The sequence below is a fragment of the Varroa destructor genome, unplaced genomic scaffold, assembly GCF_002443255.2.
Source record: "Varroa destructor unplaced genomic scaffold, Vdes_3.0 BEIS01000001.1, whole genome shotgun sequence".
NCBI classification, from domain to species: Eukaryota; Metazoa; Arthropoda; class Arachnida; order Mesostigmata; family Varroidae; genus Varroa; species Varroa destructor.
Window position 1 is genome coordinate 21,695,958 of NW_019211454.1, and position 21,373 is coordinate 21,717,330.

The 21,373-nt window shown below is 38.1% G+C and overlaps 2 protein-coding genes and 1 long non-coding RNA gene across 9 annotated transcripts in view; 1 reads left to right on the forward strand and 2 right to left on the reverse strand.

Moving 5' to 3' along the window:
- Positions 1-1,756: 1,756 nt before the first annotated feature.
- PDZ-GEF (PDZ domain-containing guanine nucleotide exchange factor) overlaps positions 1,757-21,373 on the reverse strand; it is a 74,251-nt gene continuing 54,634 nt past the window's right edge. For 3 of the 6 annotated variants that reach the window (XM_086990481.1, XM_086990483.1, XM_086990478.1), the window contains one exon: positions 1,757-2,592. In XM_086990481.1, coding sequence (XP_086846607.1) covers positions 2,525-2,592 — 68 coding nt within the window. In that variant the 3' untranslated portion in view covers positions 1,757-2,524. The remainder of the gene's footprint in view (positions 2,593-21,373) is intronic. The other 3 variants (XR_015328679.1, XR_015328702.1, XM_086990487.1) reach the window with 3 other exon arrangements.
- Positions 3,427-5,096, forward strand: LOC147758377 (uncharacterized). The gene is made up of 2 exons (XR_015328770.1): positions 3,427-4,392; positions 4,798-5,096. It is a non-coding gene; the product is annotated as an uncharacterized LOC147758377 (long non-coding RNA).
- Positions 14,690-20,096, reverse strand: LOC111255312 (protein argonaute-4-like). 2 transcript variants are annotated; one of them, XM_022817145.2, is made up of 4 exons: positions 19,938-20,096; positions 17,094-18,911; positions 16,578-16,859; positions 14,690-16,297 (listed from the first exon to the last, which is right to left on the reverse strand). In XM_022817145.2, exons 2-4 carry the CDS (start codon positions 18,904-18,906, stop codon positions 15,411-15,413), a joined length of 2,982 nt encoding a protein of 993 aa, XP_022672880.1. In that variant the 5' UTR covers positions 18,907-18,911; positions 19,938-20,096; the 3' UTR covers positions 14,690-15,410. The 2 variants fall into 2 exon arrangements, with proteins under 2 accessions (XP_022672880.1, XP_086844173.1); XM_086988047.1 differs by having other exon boundaries at positions 19,896-20,093.

Consider the following 21,373-nt stretch of genomic DNA (forward strand, 5'->3'; position numbering starts at 1 on the left):
AATACTCTAAACCGTAACTCAAGGCTACTTTTATCAGAAACACTTACCTAGTCACATACTGAGGCACCTTGGAATTGGAAGAAAAACACTACTAGAGAATGCATACAGCTTAGTCGAAACTAGCTGAGAATAGACATGCACTATGTCAATAGGCACCATAACATCGCATCTTAAATGGGACAGAGCTCATGTGCGTATAGGCATGGGGTTACAAAATGAAGGAAGGTCATTTTCGAGAGCAGGCAGCACTATCACGATTTGGAATATCAAAATAAGAAATTATCGCTGCTTTTCTTGTATTGAATCCCTATGGTATGCCGTTCGCATCCTGCCGTTCTAAGATGCTATTATCGAGGTTAGCATATTATTTTCGAGCAGACTTTTCAGGGCTGACGTTTTTATCAAATAAGGCATAACTACTCCCGTACTTCTTCGGCAGTTGTTCGAGCTGCCGATGGCGAAATTGGGTAGGTGTCAAAAATGTATTTTGCATCCAGAACCTCCATTTTTATAGGTTGGATAGAAAATCTTGTTTCCTGTAAAATAAGATTACAACGTCTTAATATATATATATATATATATATGGAAAAAAGAAAGCACTTGTGAATGGTATATACAGAGGTAAATTGGTAGTGGAGAGACACTTACCTTATGTCACATCTAGCCGAAGTCAAAAGCTAGCAAAGCAGTGTGCTGCTTTCATGGATATAAGGATTACTGGAGGGGATTTGCGATGTTCAAAAACTGAATTCACACTTCGCGAGTGTATCTTATCTCGGTCGACTGTCGAAGGTCAATGGGGACCCCCGTTAATCGGCTGAGATGATAAACTGCGTATATTAGATTATTATCAGGTGCCTAAAATGTAAGAATCAGAAGCCTGGGAGTGCTACAAACTACGCGAAGCGGACCAAGAAACGAAGTTTCTCATTGACTCTCAATTCGTTCAACTAATAATCTTCAATTCTCATTTTGCTCGGTACTAAGCTCAGCCACAATTACAGGTTTCACTGGCTTTAGGTCATACGCCTAAGGTAAACGAGTAAAATTTTTCTCTAAGAAAGTGCAATTTATTAAATAGCAAAGATCATGAGAACGGAAGAATATCGTGCAGAATGACGGCGGATACATAATGAACGAATGAATGAATGGATGGATGGATGAATGATTTTGTTACTAGGATTCGTGCAAAACATGAATAATATTGTATGGATGCTTAATCAATATTGCTGTATATGATAGTTTAGAACTTTTAACATTTACAGTGTGACACACTCTATGTGATGGTTCACGCGAACGAGTTTGCCATGTCCTACATGAAAATTGCCAAACTGTATCTGACCTTCAATGTTTTACACCTTCCGAGATGGGTATCTTAGGCTGTCCTTATCCACTTGGTCGCATTACTGCACCGATCTATTTAAGATCGAATTGCCTAATAAGGTTTTCCTTGTTGCGCTGATAAATAATAATTCCAATGCGTCACAATATATTCGTTTGGTATTTTTTCTTTTAACAAACACGCATTACATACAACCAAATCGCTTGAAATTCGGGTCTTATTTTTCATTGCCCATATATCTTTCTCATAACTTCAGTGCACGACCTTTTCTCATGACACGTTTATATTATACAGAATGTGCCAGTAATTAGTACTATAAATCAGGAATCATGCTTCTTTTAAAAGTAACGCATGAATGACTAGATTAAGCGTACGATTGTATTTAATTGAACAAAAAAAAAAGAAACACCTGTATATTGTTTCGATGAAAACATTTATTTGGTTGAACGATGTGACATTTTTGTTACATAATAATAATAATAATAATAATGGTAGTTACCTTTACTATCTCGTTAAAATCGCTTGCAGTCGTTCTTCTGCACATCGATTTATCTATTTTCACATCGATAATCTGTCCTCACTTGATTACATTCTCTCACAATTGCGATGTTTATGTGTAAGTGTGTAACTTTTCTCGGCCTTGAAGATCATTTCAGTTACGAATGATTGCACCGTAGACAACAATACTCATGTTGGTGCCATTAGTTCCTCACCTTTAAACCAATAAATCCACAGTTCGAAAGTACGGTTAGTTACCGATTGTGATCGGTCCTTTATAAATAATCATGGCCTGAATGAAAATATCAGTCATTTGTCGTTTCCGAATCATTGTCTCACCGTGCCCAATGGGCTCTCTGAAGCACTTTTGTGTTTAGTTATCGACATCATTGTGGATAAATGATTCCGGGTCGCCTCCCTTTCAACATCCAGCGGTGCAATAATTATTTATAATATAATAATTAATAGATTATGTACATATGCACCGAGGTGAGAAACAATACGCGTAGTATAGTGTCGTTAGTTAAACGAGATATAGGACAACACTCCATATATTCGTTAAAAAAAACCCATCGTCAGGACATGTAAGGCATACGAGTTCACGTACTTGGCCTACTTACGTAATTACATCAATGCACACATTTAACCGCCTACAAATTAGCCAGCAATTCGTTATGACGATCACTATGTTAGTCGCGACCCCACACATCCACGAAAATACGGTTGACGGTCATCGGGCCCGGTCAGATAATCTGAGTATAAATTGAAACGAACGAAATCGACATGATATCATCTTAACGCTTCGCCAGATTCGTGCAGCAAGCCTCTACTAGTAGCACATCCAGGCAGCCGTTCCGACATAACAACAAGCACTATTTAAGACAAACTTAGACTTCTTCCATAGGCTTGTGCATTACAATACAACGTATGATATTGCTGACTCGGAGGTACACAAATCGTACATTCGTTTACAAAGAAACATGTCCTATTTTGCAAATGAAAGCGAACGGTAAGAACAGACGATAAAACACGTACAATGGCACTACAGTTATAAAGCCAAGAAAAAAAATGCGACGAAAAAAAAGATTCGTGTTCGTGATCGAAACGATCTGCTCGCGGTTGTAGCAACGAATTCGGCCAGTTCTCACTGATCGCATGGTGACGCCTTTATTCTTTCTGTTCAAGCTCATTGCGTGTACCTTCTTGCTTCAGTAACACCACAGCAGGCCGGATTTGGTCACCTGCTGATTGAGTATGCAGTTTTTCATCACACATCGGTATCAATTCTTGCATGAACCTATCGCAACACCTTAATAACGTTAAACTCGATCTTGACGCTCTTCATGTATACATGTTTATAGTGCATTACGAACATAATCGTGTATATATATATATACATATATATATACATATATGTATGTGTAGCAGATTCTGTTCTATCTGCCCCTACCGTTGGCGTCTGGCCTGCAACGCATCAGAATAACTTACTCACTCGGTATTCATTTAAATTAATCCCTGTTTCTTCGTTCATTTTTTGTTGCTCCCGATCCGCACCAATGACGACAGCATGATCACATCACATAATATGTCATGTGATGTGATCATGCTGTCGTCATTGGTGCGGATCGGGAGCAACAAAAAATGAACGAAGAAACAGGGATTAATTTAAATGAATACCGAGTGAGTAAGTTATTCTGATGCGTTGCAGGCCAGACGCCAACGGTAGGGGCAGATAGAACAGAATCTGCTACACATACATATATGTATATATATATGTATATATATATATACACGATTATGTTCGTAATGCACTATAAACATGTATACATGAAGAGCGTCAAGATCGAGTTTAACGTTATTAAGGTGTTGCGATAGGTTCATGCAAGAATTGATACCGATGTGTGATGAAAAACTGCATACTCAATCAGCAGGTGACCAAATCCGGCCTGCTGTGGTGTTACTGAAGCAAGAAGGTACACGCAATGAGCTTGAACAGAAAGAATAAAGGCGTCACCATGCGATCAGTGAGAACTGGCCGAATTCGTTGCTACAACCGCGAGCAGATCGTTTCGATCACGAACACGAATCTTTTTTTTCGTCGCATTTTTTTTCTTGGCTTTATAACTGTAGTGCCATTGTACGTGTTTTATCGTCTGTTCTTACCGTTCGCTTTCATTTGCAAAATAGGACATGTTTCTTTGTAAACGAATGTACGATTTGTGTACCTCCGAGTCAGCAATATCATACGTTGTATTGTAATGCACAAGCCTATGGAAGAAGTCTAAGTTTGTCTTAAATAGTGCTTGTTGTTATGTCGGAACGGCTGCCTGGATGTGCTACTAGTAGAGGCTTGCTGCACGAATCTGGCGAAGCGTTAAGATGATATCATGTCGATTTCGTTCGTTTCAATTTATACTCAGATTATCTGACCGGGCCCGATGACCGTCAACCGTATTTTCGTGGATGTGTGGGGTCGCGACTAACATAGTGATCGTCATAACGAATTGCTGGCTAATTTGTAGGCGGTTAAATGTGTGCATTGATGTAATTACGTAAGTAGGCCAAGTACGTGAACTCGTATGCCTTACATGTCCTGACGATGGGTTTTTTTTAACGAATATATGGAGTGTTGTCCTATATCTCGTTTAACTAACGACACTATACTACGCGTATTGTTTCTCACCTCGGTGCATATGTACATAATCTATTAATTATTATATTATAAATAATTATTGCACCGCTGGATGTTGAAAGGGAGGCGACCCGGAATCATTTATCCACAATGATGTCGATAACTAAACACAAAAGTGCTTCAGAGAGCCCATTGGGCACGGTGAGACAATGATTCGGAAACGACAAATGACTGATATTTTCATTCAGGCCATGATTATTTATAAAGGACCGATCACAATCGGTAACTAACCGTACTTTCGAACTGTGGATTTATTGGTTTAAAGGTGAGGAACTAATGGCACCAACATGAGTATTGTTGTCTACGGTGCAATCATTCGTAACTGAAATGATCTTCAAGGCCGAGAAAAGTTACACACTTACACATAAACATCGCAATTGTGAGAGAATGTAATCAAGTGAGGACAGATTATCGATGTGAAAATAGATAAATCGATGTGCAGAAGAACGACTGCAAGCGATTTTAACGAGATAGTAAAGGTAACTACCATTATTATTATTATTATTATTATGTAACAAAAATGTCACATCGTTCAACCAAATAAATGTTTTCATCGAAACAATATACAGGTGTTTCTTTTTTTTTTGTTCAATTAAATACAATCGTACGCTTAATCTAGTCATTCATGCGTTACTTTTAAAAGAAGCATGATTCCTGATTTATAGTACTAATTACTGGCACATTCTGTATAATATAAACGTGTCATGAGAAAAGGTCGTGCACTGAAGTTATGAGAAAGATATATGGGCAATGAAAAATAAGACCCGAATTTCAAGCGATTTGGTTGTATGTAATGCGTGTTTGTTAAAAGAAAAAATACCAAACGAATATATTGTGACGCATTGGAATTATTATTTATCAGCGCAACAAGGAAAACCTTATTAGGCAATTCGATCTTAAATAGATCGGTGCAGTAATGCGACCAAGTGGATAAGGACAGCCTAAGATACCCATCTCGGAAGGTGTAAAACATTGAAGGTCAGATACAGTTTGGCAATTTTCATGTAGGACATGGCAAACTCGTTCGCGTGAACCATCACATAGAGTGTGTCACACTGTAAATGTTAAAAGTTCTAAACTATCATATACAGCAATATTGATTAAGCATCCATACAATATTATTCATGTTTTGCACGAATCCTAGTAACAAAATCATTCATCCATCCATCCATTCATTCATTCGTTCATTATGTATCCGCCGTCATTCTGCACGATATTCTTCCGTTCTCATGATCTTTGCTATTTAATAAATTGCACTTTCTTAGAGAAAAATTTTACTCGTTTACCTTAGGCGTATGACCTAAAGCCAGTGAAACCTGTAATTGTGGCTGAGCTTAGTACCGAGCAAAATGAGAATTGAAGATTATTAGTTGAACGAATTGAGAGTCAATGAGAAACTTCGTTTCTTGGTCCGCTTCGCGTAGTTTGTAGCACTCCCAGGCTTCTGATTCTTACATTTTAGGCACCTGATAATAATCTAATATACGCAGTTTATCATCTCAGCCGATTAACGGGGGTCCCCATTGACCTTCGACAGTCGACCGAGATAAGATACACTCGCGAAGTGTGAATTCAGTTTTTGAACATCGCAAATCCCCTCCAGTAATCCTTATATCCATGAAAGCAGCACACTGCTTTGCTAGCTTTTGACTTCGGCTAGATGTGACATAAGGTAAGTGTCTCTCCACTACCAATTTACCTCTGTATATACCATTCACAAGTGCTTTCTTTTTTCCATATATATATATATATATATATTAAGACGTTGTAATCTTATTTTACAGGAAACAAGATTTTCTATCCAACCTATAAAAATGGAGGTTCTGGATGCAAAATACATTTTTGACACCTACCCAATTTCGCCATCGGCAGCTCGAACAACTGCCGAAGAAGTACGGGAGTAGTTATGCCTTATTTGATAAAAACGTCAGCCCTGAAAAGTCTGCTCGAAAATAATATGCTAACCTCGATAATAGCATCTTAGAACGGCAGGATGCGAACGGCATACCATAGGGATTCAATACAAGAAAAGCAGCGATAATTTCTTATTTTGATATTCCAAATCGTGATAGTGCTGCCTGCTCTCGAAAATGACCTTCCTTCATTTTGTAACCCCATGCCTATACGCACATGAGCTCTGTCCCATTTAAGATGCGATGTTATGGTGCCTATTGACATAGTGCATGTCTATTGACGTATCGTTACGTGCTTTGGATAGACTAGACGTGAGAAAAATCGAAGCTCGATAGACTATACGACCACGCGCATACATTTATGCAGAGAAAATAGTGTCTACTGTTGAATAACTTATTTTAAACAAGTAGCAAAATACAGCAGCTTTTATATTTTTAGATAGACAAATACCGTAAATGTGCATATAAGAAAACGTGAGAAATTTAATTTTCTCTATTTATAAATTTAGAAAAAATCAATACCGCAAGTCTGAAGCATACAGAAAATTGTATTAATGAAATGTTAAACAAATGGAACACTTAAGGATTTAATGTGATCTTACACGTTGCTATAATCCTGTTGATGTTATTAAATGCCTTGTTTTAAAAATATGCATGTACTTTAAGGTACAATAAAACATCATAACATGACAAAGACTTAAATTGTGAGCTTTTTAGAAAATAGGTTTGCCAAAAATGTACATCTCCGAATCAGATGAACCCAAAAACATCTTAATGGGATTAAGCTACATTCTACATTCAAGATTATCGGAAACACTCTGTTAGTAAATGTTTATAGAGTGAATAGAATTATGAGAGGGTGAGAGAGAGAGAGAGAGAGAGAGAGAGAACGGCTCGTTATAATAAATTTGGACCAATTTGATCTCAAACCTTTACCAGATTTGCCTAACATTTTTACGCTGGCTTCTTGTTATTATTATGTGAATTATTGTTATAAATAGAAACTTTTTTGTCCTATATCGTCCTCTGTAATCGAATGTCTAAAGAAGAAATCGAAGTTAAGTAAGCTTAGAGACAACAAACACGTCAACGATTCAAAATAGTTACTAGCAAAAATTACGGTGTTTGTAAAACATCTATTAGATAAGTCGTGTTGATTTACTGTAAACTCGTGCTTAGTAATCAGTAAATTTCGTCGTAAAGTTCCTAAGAGTTATTGCTTCTAGCATACTTAGACGTAAGTGCTATGTAATCGATCTCATATCAAGAACCACATACTGTCGTACTACTTAATTTGTATTACATACTTCTTCATGGCTTTACGTGTTCTTCGTTTGAAGCGACTTGCTATTGAGGAAGAAAAAATGCATAGATTGTCAAGAGAACGTACTAGGCTAAGTGTTCTTTCAACTGAAGATCCGATTTTGAGCTAGTTGGTCTTGCGAACTCCATTTGAGATAGGCAGAGTCGGTTGGCTACATTCATCACAAATCCCTCCTTGCGCCAGCTACGAAGACTTCTCTAATCTAGCCTAATCTAACCTTAGGACTACAGTAAACCACATTGACGACGTTCTCTCGAAACCCCAAAGTGTTTGTAGTTCGCGATGCTATCGTTAAACGAATGTAGACGGTTGTAGTCCGCTTTGAGAACCAATTAGATCAGCTAGTGAAACAATTCGAGTAAGCGAACACGGTTGCGTCTCATCATATTAAATAAATGGGCCTTTCGATAAGAATAAATATTTTACAGATTCTGGTATTGAGAAGATTCAATCACAACGCTTATAAATGGTTGCCAATCGATTACTTTGTAGGCTTGTTTCCGATTATTTTCGCTGTTTTTTTTTCTGAAATAAAGATTAGTGTGTTTGATTATTTATAGGTGAATTCTGCTGATCATGCCCTCAAAAGTCCGTTATACTTTTACATTAAGAAAACCCATACAATAACATACAAAAGACCTCCGAAACGTGCATTCTTAAATACAGCATACTCTATTGTGTGTATGTGTGCGAAACAAAACATGACTCTTGTACGCAACGTGATTCGATACCAAACTGTTCTGTTTTGGGGGTACATCAGGCTTTGGTGGACAATTTTTCATTCTTTATGTACACATAAACTTGTGTATATATACAACAATATTGAAATTAGCATAATAGTTTTGTGGTATCTGTCCCATTTTCAGTTTAGCACGATTGTATGAATACAAAGACATTAGAAGGTTCTGGTCAGCCAGCCACTTACTTTATGGCGTGTGACGTTTTCGGCAAAGACACCATCACATGAAATCTGCATTCTCGTTCGCCCACCTGTTCTCCATTAATCAAGCATGCACCGCACTAACAGATAAAAACAATCTAGCAGTGGCTTATAGCCACTGAGCGGAGCTATTTCCAGGCGACATGCGCTTGCGCCAACTCTCATGGCTACCTATGCTACTTTCATTGTCCAATATTTCTTTAGAACGTGGACCCCTAGACGTGGTAATTTCTACCGTGTAAAGGCCTCGCCTCAGCCGCCAAGAAACAGGATCTACTTTAGAACTGCCATTGGGTTTTGCTTACAGGTTCTCGGCTATTGACAGTTACTTGTTTCAGAAATAGGCTCGTATCATGGCAATTCTAATTTATTATGAATGTGATCGTATATCAGGTATAGATCCATATCAGTGCTATCGCGGAACAAACTTTCACAGACCTCGGTGGTGGTTTTTATTTCATTTGCTGGTACGGCATTGAATTGACCTTTCGACACGGTATACGATCATCCTTTTCTACGAAAAATCATTTTAACAGCTGTCCAACAATTAACTTTTGAACTAAAGTCTGGATCGTTTTGTGGTCCACATTCACAAACAGTGCAAGAAGTTATGTTTAAATTACGGGTACCTGCAATGCCGATAGTTGACAACATTTTTGCATAGGCGTTTCCTGCCCACTATTTACGTGTCTCCCTGAAGAGTAAAGTAAATAATATCACGTAATTAGCGCCACCATTGTACTCAAAGCTCATTGCATTCTGATGAAAGGTAACGACATGACGGCACGTAAGTTCAACATCATTATTTTTTTTTATGCACAAGATGATCCGCGAACTCGGAAGAACCAAATTCGAATACCGAGTACCAATGACAAGACTCGAAATTTAGATGAGCGTCGCAAAGCGGATTCCGCTTTGAAGTCAGCCACATTCGCCCCCAAAATTGACAATCAACCTGGACAATGTATTTCAAAATAAACGTCACATGTACCTCAAACGTAAAGTAAAGTAAGACACTTCGTGCATCCATATTTAAAGAAACTGCACAGAAATAACGAGTCCATTTGTAAAAATGTAACCGACCTACTTGTCTGTAGTCGATAGTTACAAGTTACAAGTATATATTAAAGAAGTACAATGGAAATTAATTCTAGAAAGAAGTATTCGTAAAAAATGTTGTTTTCATAACATCAGTCGACTGTGTAAAGAAACTGTCAGTCATATGATAGCCCCATGCAAGAATCACCCATTTCTATAATCTGCTCCTCAACTATCTTCATAGATAATTTGCCATTCATTGTTGGAGATTCCTCTTGAATTGTTTTGATTTCGTGAAGCTGAAAGATCTTTGCACTGTGATAACTTTTGACGTTAATGTTTGTCAATCTATCGACTAATCTAGGAGTTCCAAAAGAACATTTTAATCCGAAAATCTATGATGTCGAGAATCACTTAAACGGTATTGTCTCTACTCGCTCTTAGCTTTGGGCATGGAAATGTTCTAGTAAGATTTGTTAGTTCTTTTGAATAGATCTTTACGTCAAACTCATCGTAAAGATTTTTCTGATGATTTCGAGCTTTCATAGCCAACCCTATATCGTTCAATATATTCCGATAAACAGCTGCTAATCTAACAATGCCAGATACTAACTGATGAATCTGCTCTCGACGATTTAGGTTGCCCTTTAAGATTTCTACAGCTTCAAATAGGTTCTCCGCACTAACCTCTGCCTATAACTAAGTGAAGTATTTTAGCATCCCGTATGTGTCACTGAAACCTTTTGGTACAAAGATTCTTTAATTGTTGCGGCTGATGACAATTTTGACTGCTGGTTCGTCTGTGAGGCACAGAATATTGATATATTTACACATGTTTAGAAGGGTCATTTCCACTTTGCGGCGAGAGAGCGTTTCTTTCGAACTGCTTGATTTGTGTACGACCCGTAAACTGGGGTTGCTGGTCCACGCCTATGAATTCAGGCACAAACCTCGTGCAAGCGTAAGCTACGTTCAAAAACAGTTTATCCTTTTCTAGAAGAATAGGGTTGCTATTATAGAGATAATGTGGTAAGCGTTAAGACCCAAGAGACGTGAGCAAATTCGATTAAAATTAATTATATGTCGGTGCAAATATACTGCATTCATAAACTTATAATATCGCAGTAAGGCACTTAAAGGTTGTCATAATAAATTACTCCATAAAGTCATATTTTCGAAATGAATAATGGTTCAATTACTTGTAATTCTACGGCGATCGGCGTTACTGAGCCTTTCATTGAATTTCATGGCTTCAATAATCGAATGGATGAACTGTATATATTTTCGGTCGTCTATTTTCCAGGGGCTCGGTTACACATAGTGATAGAGCGCACGAGGAAGCCCTATGTGAAGCAATATACACGAGCGGTTTTTGCTGAAGGGCATCTGCGAAAAGGTAGATACCTCATAGGCCATAAAAAAATTAGATCATCATACTAAAGTAGGGCAGCGGCGAACTGTTAATTAGTTTATCTAACTGGACTATGATGCTAGGGTAACAAAATCGAGCTCAGTCGAGAACTTGTGTAAGACGAAGCGTTTCATGGCAGTAACTACACAAAATAACTGTTATTGCTAGAAATAAAGTTATAAATTCAAGCGTTCGCTGTGTCAAAAAAAAAGACGAAAAGTTAAGCTATGTATCGAACCATCCACTGTCGTCCCTTATTATCTTTATCGTAACTGACTTAGATTGGGTTATATGAGTGGCAATTTATCTATATCAGTACATTATTCATTGATTCACTGTTAATTGATATTTTGGGGTCTCATTAAAAACCTATTTAGTTAAGCCGGTTTATATTCCATATTGCCTATACGACTCAGCAGCTATTCCAGCGCTAAAGCCGTAAAACTGTATTTGGAATTGTCTTCTAATCCAATTTAAAAATTAATTTTATTTTATGATTTAATTTTTTACACTATTTCAAGGTAAGCAAATGCCAAATCGAATCGTTATATCACTAATTATTTAAGGAAAAGGTTAAGAGAAATCGGCTAATTAGCACAAAAATAACCATTAGATTAAGTGCTGTTTTTGTTATGACTACATGATGTCTATAATAAGAATACTTCGTTCAATCTTCATTAGGTAAATATCAGGGAAGATTTTTTCATAACGCTCAAAAATATTTTTGGTTTGGGTTTTCCCGGAGAACTTCGGTTGACTTCACAGTCTTTATTTTGTAGAGGTACATTTTGATCATGAAGTCAGTCATGTACAATTATTATAGCATATATTTAGAGATTCGGACTATATACATAATCACTTCTTTCCGCGTATATTAACATATATAGGTTACTTGAAAAACTAAAACTAGGCATGATCTGCTTTGCTGTGTAATACTGCGGTATAACGCCATTTGTTCCGGCTGACGATTAGATACATGTGGTACGGTACACAATCTAGCTTAAATTTTATCATAGCCTATACCTGTTCTCGAAGGAAATCTATTACAGGTATATTTACCCTGTCTATACTGGCAATCTGTAGTGATTTGAAAGCTTATCCACTGCGATAGCATTTGTTAACTTCAAACCGAATACACTATGCAAAACTTAAAGATATTCCAAAGATAGAGTTCGTCATCAGAACTGACTTCCAGTTGATCCTGTTCAATACTGCCCCGTTTTCTTAAAACGTTAAACGATTCACTAAGTCAAAGTGTCTGAAATTAATGAACCAATTTTAATGGGACTAATATTCTGTAGGACTGGTCGTAAACATAAGGCCATTTATTTTTAAAGGCCCTGTCGATTATAATTGATGTTAAATGCAGATAATTTCTTATACGCGAGCAAAAGTCAACTTTAAGCTACATCTCGGTTCCTAAATATCTATATATACTAAATAAACAGGAAATTGCTTTTTGTTTGAAATGTAAAAGAATATATCAAATTCATTTTAACTCAGGATTTTCAATCGAAGCATCCTAGAATTAATATAAGTAATACCCCACCTTGGACTCCATGGATCGCTTGCTACAATGGTTTTAAACCGTCGTTGTATCTTTGACCTGCATTTAGAGCTTTAATCGCTTCCAATTATTATCGACTTTATCTCTTGAATAACATGCAAACAATAGTAGAGCCCAAAATGGGGTTCCAGAAAAATCTCAGATGGAATTCCGCATAGATTTTTTTCAACGAGCCCATTTCTTTTGCCAAAAAATTGACTTGTTAAATTTTTTTATCCAGTGAACATTTAATGCCGTTGCACTCTCCACTGAAACCAACGAACCCATTATGTCAAGCACTTCGCTAGAATCAACATATAGTCGAAGGTTTCTATTGATTATAAGTTCATTTCGAAACCCTAGTAATCTACTGCGTCGCTCAATACTTGCCCTTTGCGAATAGATTGGTACACTTCAGCCTAAGAGTCTATTCGTTGCTAAATGACAAAATGTATAATCAAGAGTTTTTCGAAAACGATACACGCAATTTACGATTCTGCGCCGCTATAATAATTAGAAACTTACTTCCAAGCGTAAGCTCTCTTTATTAACAAGTGCAACTACAGAGAGTCTTTAAATTTATATTTGATAAATGATTCCAAGCGCTATAGGTTGGCTATCAACTTTAAGTTGGGCTAGAGGATGAATATGACCTTTTTCAAGACTTACAACGCGACTGCGGTTTTTTTTCAGTCATCTTAATATTCGTTATCATCTTCTCATGATTAAATCGCTAAATTCTGTTACAATGATATTTCAAGTGCATTGGTAATCAATTTAGGACCAAACCGGCTAAAAGGATACTTCAGATAACTTACTAAGCGAATACGAATTTTATCTGTTCGTATAAAATAAATGGTAGAAGTTTTGTTTATTAAAAATTTCACGTGTACTGCGATTACAACGTCGAAAATTATAACTTCGACTTAGAACTAATATCAGAATAAAACGCTAAAACTAACTCGAAGTTTTTTATAAGTTGGATCATGTATTATTGAGTAAGGAAACTTTCGGCAAACGCATTAAAATTATAGGTTCTTTGAACAATTTTCGTTAGAAAATCGTAATAATTATGGGCTGCATATTGATGTCAATCAAATTAATGCTGTCTGAAGTACCTACTGCGGTCAACGCCGCAGGCAAACCATGAAACTTAGGCAAAACATTCACTCCTTTCTAATCAAATGTCGGTATTGAAGAGTTCGTAAGATTATGAATACCCAACGTTTCACCATCAGCGTTTAGATTCAGACACTGGATATCATTCTTCACAAGATGCAGCGTTTCTCCTCGACCAGACGTTCAATATTTGACTCAAATATTTGATGTAATAAGGCGTTGGCAAACGATCCGCGATCTAAAATTAGCCTATATTATGTAATTAGCAAGATGTTCAAAACCCATTGTAACTTACGCTGTTCTTGAAAATACTAATTTACGCTGTCCTTCAAAATACTAGCCCTAATTTAGAACTACTTGGTTGTTCCTTTTATTTCGTACTACGTAACCATGTGGGCGTGGAACCATAGCTGTGAAATGAAGCAAACCATTTAAGTTCCACGAAACGATACCCTACATGCCATCTTTAAAGTTACCTGTGCGTGTCTTGTCCCCCCTTGCGGATCCCTGCATACTCTTCCCGATATCCCCATTACTGTAGACAACGTTTCTGCTCCTAAGCTTACGGTTTACCCCCTACGTTCTCATACGTTGCTCATGCACTTTACCCTCTTATGTCCGTTACCAACTGCTACCCCAAAGTCGAAATCACCAACAGTCTATAACCTATTACCCTCTAGCATAATTTAGAAAAATTTCGTCATTACGTTTGTTTATGAGCTGTTATCAACTATCTCCTCCACGGGTCCCTTGAATATTATTTTTTCTGTTTGTCCCATTATTATAACTACTATATATTTATATGAGTAGTATAAAAAGGGCTATAGTCGAAGTGATAGACTATTTTCATTGGCGAGAAAAGTCAGTTTCACACGATTTTGCGTTAACTGTACGCAGCAAATATTTTATTATATTTCTTTCACTCATTTGTTAGCGGTGGTTAGTTGTGGATCTACTACTGTAAATGATGTAACACAAAAACAAGTTCACCTTATTATTTTTTGATAACTTCTTTACACGGAAACGAACTTTGCGGCGATAGCATGTGTGTATTAAGCTATTTTACCTGAAAGTTTTATGGTGCTACTTATTTTTTAGCGTATTTTTTAAGGTAGCAATCTAAATTGGCCGCTAAAAATAACAGAGAAAGACAACAATCGGTTGACCTATGCCATATAAGTTTTATAGATAATTCACATGATTTTGTAGAATTGTTATCTTTAATGGCCTTATGCTATTCAAGAGTGCATTGGTTACGCCGGTAATTTTTTTTTCTTTTAGTTTAAAAATACCGTAAATGTTAATCTGTTTCTTTTCTTTTGTTTTTGCTTTGCTCCTTCAACTATACCTAATGTGTTTGCCATATATGTCAAGCAAGTTGCCATTAAATATGAATATTTCAGCATGCACAATGTGAATAGAACATGGCAAGCAATAGCTATTCTTAGTATGAAACGGACTAATCATAATAAAAGTTGGTATGTATATAGATAAATTTAGGTGGCCAAAAGATGACCGCATCAACGTACCTGTTGCACGCGCGACTGCTTCGTCGATTCTAGAAACAATACTTTTCTCTTCTCATACTTAAAGGAAAAACATTTTTTGAGCGTAACCTTGCTTAACATCAATCGAATTCTGATATAGTTCTAATATTTTCTGTTCCTGTCTTTGTATGGCTCCAATTCCGGATGCGCCAGCAGAATTACGGGCATCAAACGGGCTATACTCTGGGCTACTGTGCAGCTGGAACGCACCGACTTCAGCGGCGCGGAACGCCACCAAATGTGCGTAATATATGGGTGCTGGGATGGATACGGCACGAGGGCACTTGCCATATAAGTAACAAAGGTAGTACGACAACGACTGCATCTGGTCGTTTGTGAAATTGTTCTCGTCGAAAAGCACAATGTAGTGCGCGGGTTTGCTCGTTCCTTGGATACCCTCATGGCTATTAAGATAAAAGTTCCACCAGCGCCGCGAAGGCAGAACGCTATCAACAACTGTACCTGGTATGGGGTTCTGTTTTTCCCTACCTTTGTTATCAACAGTTACCTGTTTTGGGAATAAACGCACATCGTGGCGTTTCTGGACAGTAACGAATGTCATTGCTGGCCTATATTTGCCACCATTGTCGTCACTCATTTCTTCCAAGGTCTCAATTATTGCCCTCAGCTCTACAGATAAAATGGACTTAAATTGGCCATTGGACACACCGTCACGATAAATGATGACTTTCTGCGGTTTGCGGCCAGTTTTTTGATAGAAGGATATAAATAATCGTTTAATTGCAGGTTTCAAATTTGCGGATTGAATGATTTCCCGATCTCTGGTTCCCTCTGGCTTTTTCTGCGCAGACATTACAGCCGTGTACAAAGTGGCATTAACGTTGCGCGTTCCAACAATGCCAATCGTGGATGGTAGCTTCGGTAATCCATCGCATACTCTTGTTTGTCCATGGTTAACGTCAAGGCCTGCAAAACAATACCAGAATTTATTCTTTTGTTTCTCCCAAATGGTCATCGTACATCCAAATCAATGCGTGGTTGTACACGTCTGTAGATCTTGTTTGCCAACTAGTAAATAGTGCTTATTGCGATGTAGCAGTACTTCACCTTTACGGTCAATTGATTTAGAATTCTAGACATTAGTAGAATACACGTAGACGTAGATTAAGTATCATTGGATCGTAAAATTACGCCATTGCCATAATTGTACTGCATAGTGGAATCCAAATGTTCATATATCACACACCAATTATGATCGTCGGAGTGCTCGTCAGCATCTTGAACGCGAACTCTGTGTTGATCCCGACGACGTTTTCACCCTCAAACTTGGGGTTCAATCCATAAAGGATGTTAACCAGACATTGGTTAGGGCCAGGGCGATCATTTCTGATGATTTTTTCGATCGTATCTGATTTTACGCATTTAGATGACACCCCGAGGGTAACATCGCATGTAGATTTGATCGCAGCGTGAACGCCAGTGTAATTACTGATCACAAATATGATGAAGTCAAGCTTGTTCACAGTAACTTAAAAAGCGAGAACAGAAGTTAGTACGATGGCAATAAATAACTAATATCAGATGGAAAGGTTAGATTACATAATCGATATCTCATAAAATAATCTATATCTAATTAAATGTATTGATTTGACTGAAGAGCAAAGCTGTACAGTGCCGTTTTATTTATATTGTTTTATTTCTAAATACTGCAATATTTTAAGATTAATTATCTTAAGATCGAGAACCCATGCACAAATCTCACCCATCTTAATGATCTGTTGTATGATGTTTTTCAGCACCTGACGGTCGCTTATGGTTGGAAATTCGTTGTTGTGCTGCACAGGATTTGCAAGCAGTACGCCGCTTTTTTTTCCTTGGTTCTGAAATGCTCTGGCAAAGCACTGCAACGTATCCTGTGTCTGCCTTTCATCGGTGTTAATTACTGTCCACCGATCAATCTTGGATGTTTTAAAGAACATACTGTCTCTGAAATCGATAACCCCAGGGTTAACTCCGACAATTTTCTTGTTTCCTGCTGTAAGTATCGGTGTGGGCAAAATTCTTCCAGGAATCGTCATTTCGATAGGTTCAATATGCATACCGAACTCATCCTTTATCTCTTTGTGACTTATCAACGAGCGCGTGGTGAATTTAATTTCTTCCAGCCTATTGCGCGGAGGAATGGCCGCCAAACGTATTATGTCGCGCACCATATCACGTGATTGTTCTCCGTGGTAGGAATTACCGCTCAGTATTTTCAAAACCTCTAGCGGGTAATATCTAGGTTCTCGAACACCGACCTCCGCACAAGGCCAGTTTGGATATTTCAAGCAACCATAGGTTTTGCTGAAGTAATCTGTCACAAGGATAGGGTTGTTCTCATGATCTCTGAATGAAATTTTGCTTGCAGGCTCAAGGGTAATTTTTTGTATGGTAATATGTTTAGGTCTTTTGAGATGCGTAAGCTCTGCTTTGCACCGTGAAAGCTTTTTGGACAGTTCTAAAATTTGTTTTCTATGCAGAGCTGTGGGAACGTCATTTCTCGCAACACCTAAAAGATCGGCCATACGCTCTACAAGGTAGCCGGGTCTTATGAACGCGGTAATGGCGCGGTTAGTATTCAAAATCAATTTGTCTTCTGCTGCTAAAATATGGGCTCTATAGCCACTCCAAACTTCAAACCCACCTGAAATTACTGTGGGTTGCTCATCAGGTAATCCATAAAACCCTCTGCCAAGTGGCGTCAAATGCAGTGATGGCATATAATTCAGCATGTACATTAACGCTGTCATTGACTCTTCAAACTCTTCACCCATGGAAAAGTTTTTACCCGGTTTAAGTCCGGCTAGATTTACCGCTTTTTCATAGGTAAGCGTCACCTGCCAAAACCTGTCATCACACTCTACCTGATAAACCAGGCTGTCATTGGGTAGCCTTTTAAGGCCGCACGCACGCTGCTTGCTATCATAAGCAAGCATCTGGTTATCAAATGCGCTTGGTGGTATTTTTGAGAAGATAGACCTGTTTAATTTAAGACTAAGTCTGCGCTGCTTTTTCGGGCCCGTCGAGGGTTCTTGTGTTATAGAAGCAGGCTTCTTTTTCGCCGAACCTTTCTGGTTACCTGCTTTTTTCGACTTACTCATTTGCTCGATCTGTACCGTGTAAAAAAACGCTGATCTAATGTTAGAGCCCAAACTGAGCTGAAAACAATTAGTTAAACACGTGATTTGTGCACAATTTACTTGTCCTGGGCTTTTCGGTTTCTGAATTTCCAACTGTAGTTCATTGCTTGACGGTAGTCTTGGAGAAGGTTCAGCCAAAGGCTCGATAACAGGCGGTGTTTTGGGCATTTTGGGGCCTGCCCATATTTCAGAAGGTTCTTGCGGTTGGCGCATTTGCCTCGGAGCCATTTCGCGCCCACGCCCGCGCCCACGGCTATTCCCTCCTCCCCCTCCTCTTCCTCCTCCGCTTGCTCCTCCTCCCCCTCCTCTTCCTCCTCCTCCTCCTCTTCCTCCTCCTCGTTGGCCATTGTGAAAATCACCGCCGCCTCTACCACCACCTCTGCCGTTTGCCATTTTGTCTGTAAAAGGAGAAAATCGACCAATAACGTCAGTATTTGTTTTTAATGGTAACGCTATCAATAAGGCGTAATACAGTTGTTCCAAGAGAACTGTGGGATCCACCAGCTATACATACTGTCAGACAAAAATAGTTATCTGACAGAGGTCTGTAACGGGGTTTATCATTAACAAGATCTAAATCTATTTACACAGTACTTCGTATTTGCGGATATTTGTTGGAACCAGCTACGATTGACGCAGCCATTCGAATTGCTGGAACAGGACTGATCTACGAACACAAGTATCGATACGAAAGATGAATTTTGAAATGGAAAAACACAGACGCCATCAGCTTATATCCTCAATAAAGCAACGGCCATGTCTTTACATGGTCACGCTAATAAGGAACGTTGGAAGAGTATCGATGTGTTCCTTTTAAGCCTTCGATGTGTTCCTTTTAAGCCTAATACAAGTCAAACGAGCTACAGCTGTTGACACCCATCTTATAAATGAGCCACTCAAAAAATTCCACTGCTCCCTGTTCCACTGCCCCCTCGAAGTCTAGCTTTACCTAACGTAAAACTAATCATATCCTTAGCCGAGTATTTTGTCACAAACACAATTTGGAAATGCAGATGTTATAATTTACGACCCACGCAGGACGCCATTCGCTTAAAGTGACGCTAGGGTTAACTACACACAGACTTTGATTATACGGAAACGAGCACCACACTTGGTTGTACCAAACGTGAGTCTGCTTGTAGTGTCAATTGTAATAGATAAGCCTCAGTTATTAACTTCAAGAAGCCAGATAGCTATACTTCCCAGTTAGAGAAATAGAGGCATAAGCCAATCAGCCGATTACAGCTGCTAGTACCTTCTTTACGGCTACATACATACATAAAGAATAAAGAACATGTTTTTCCGCTTATTCATAAGAATTTTCGAACATCCAGTCGAAACATCTAATTACTGCATCACAATGCATGTTTCTCTTAACTTACGTTCGTATCTGTCGTACGCAAATAGTGAACACATTAACTCACTTGTTCCACGTAGCTTCGTGCTCCGCTCACCAGATGCCTATTTGGGAAGTCTGACGCTTGAACTGCAACAAACCGCTGAATCGTAACGTGGCGCCACCTATCGAGTTTCAAAGCGAAATAAAAAAAAACCCACACAGTACACGATAACCCTCTTTTTCGTTTGTTGGCTCAGCCAGTAGTAGTACGCTTTCATCTAATATTCCTGTTCCGAGCTAATCTAATATTCCCTTACCATAGTGCCCTTTCTATAGTGCTGTAAACGTGTTACTACAATAACTGGCTGGCTGGTTGTGATCATAGTGGTTTTCGCCCATTCCACTGCTGCTGGGCGGGCCCATGGACTAGCTAATTCTAACTTGTCTACACATTAGTCATAGCCTATTTGTTAGTCATTACGTCCCTGCGACACATTAGGTGACTAAACTCTCTGTAAACGGATTAGGTTAAATATCTTGCCCAAGTAGACTTGGGCATTAATTAATCTAAAAAATGCATGTAATAGGTAAATAGAAAAATGTATAATAGATTAGAATACAAGTGTTAATGTTGTTCGTAGAATTGAATCATCTTCAAAGAAACATGGAACATTACTACGCCAAATGTTGTAGATATACGTAAACAAATAACGAAAGTTCTTATTTTTATAAAGTTAAAGTTCGATATGTGTTGTTCATAGATTTATTTGCTGGACTATCTAGTATGCTTAAGCTGCTGTGATAACATATGTGGCTATGCAATATATGTTGTCAATATTTATCAACTATAATTATATATATTATATATATATATAATTATATAAAACTATATTATAGAAGAAACAAGCTACTGAACGCAGAGTCTCATTTTCACAAAGAAGGATTACGAACGAATATATATATAGGTGTATATATATATATATATATATATATATATATATATATATATATATAGCATTTAAGAAAATTTCGTATAAAAACTGTATGCATAAGTATTTTAGGTTTCCGAAAGTTGCTTATCAGCACTTTCGCACACACACACACAAGCACAGGAGCGCTGTATACCTTTGTCGAAAGTGGTCCTGCGTAGCAACCTGGTCGGAATTGATTGGCTGGTCTACCAGTAACCAGGGATGACTAAGCACTATTAGACACGCTCATATGTATACATACAATAGCTGGAAACGTGAGATAACCAGGCTGCGGATACTCTAAACCGTAACTCAAGGCTACTTTTATCAGAAACACTTACCTAGTCACATACTGAGGCACCTTGGAATTGGAAGAAAAACACTACTAGAGAATGCATACAGCTTAGTCGAAACTAGCTGAGAATACTCTAAACCGTAACTCAAGGCTACTTTTATCAGAAACACTTACCTAGTCACATACTGAGGCACCTTGGAATTGGAAGAAAAACACTACTAGAGAATGCATACAGCTTAGTCGAAACTAGCTGAG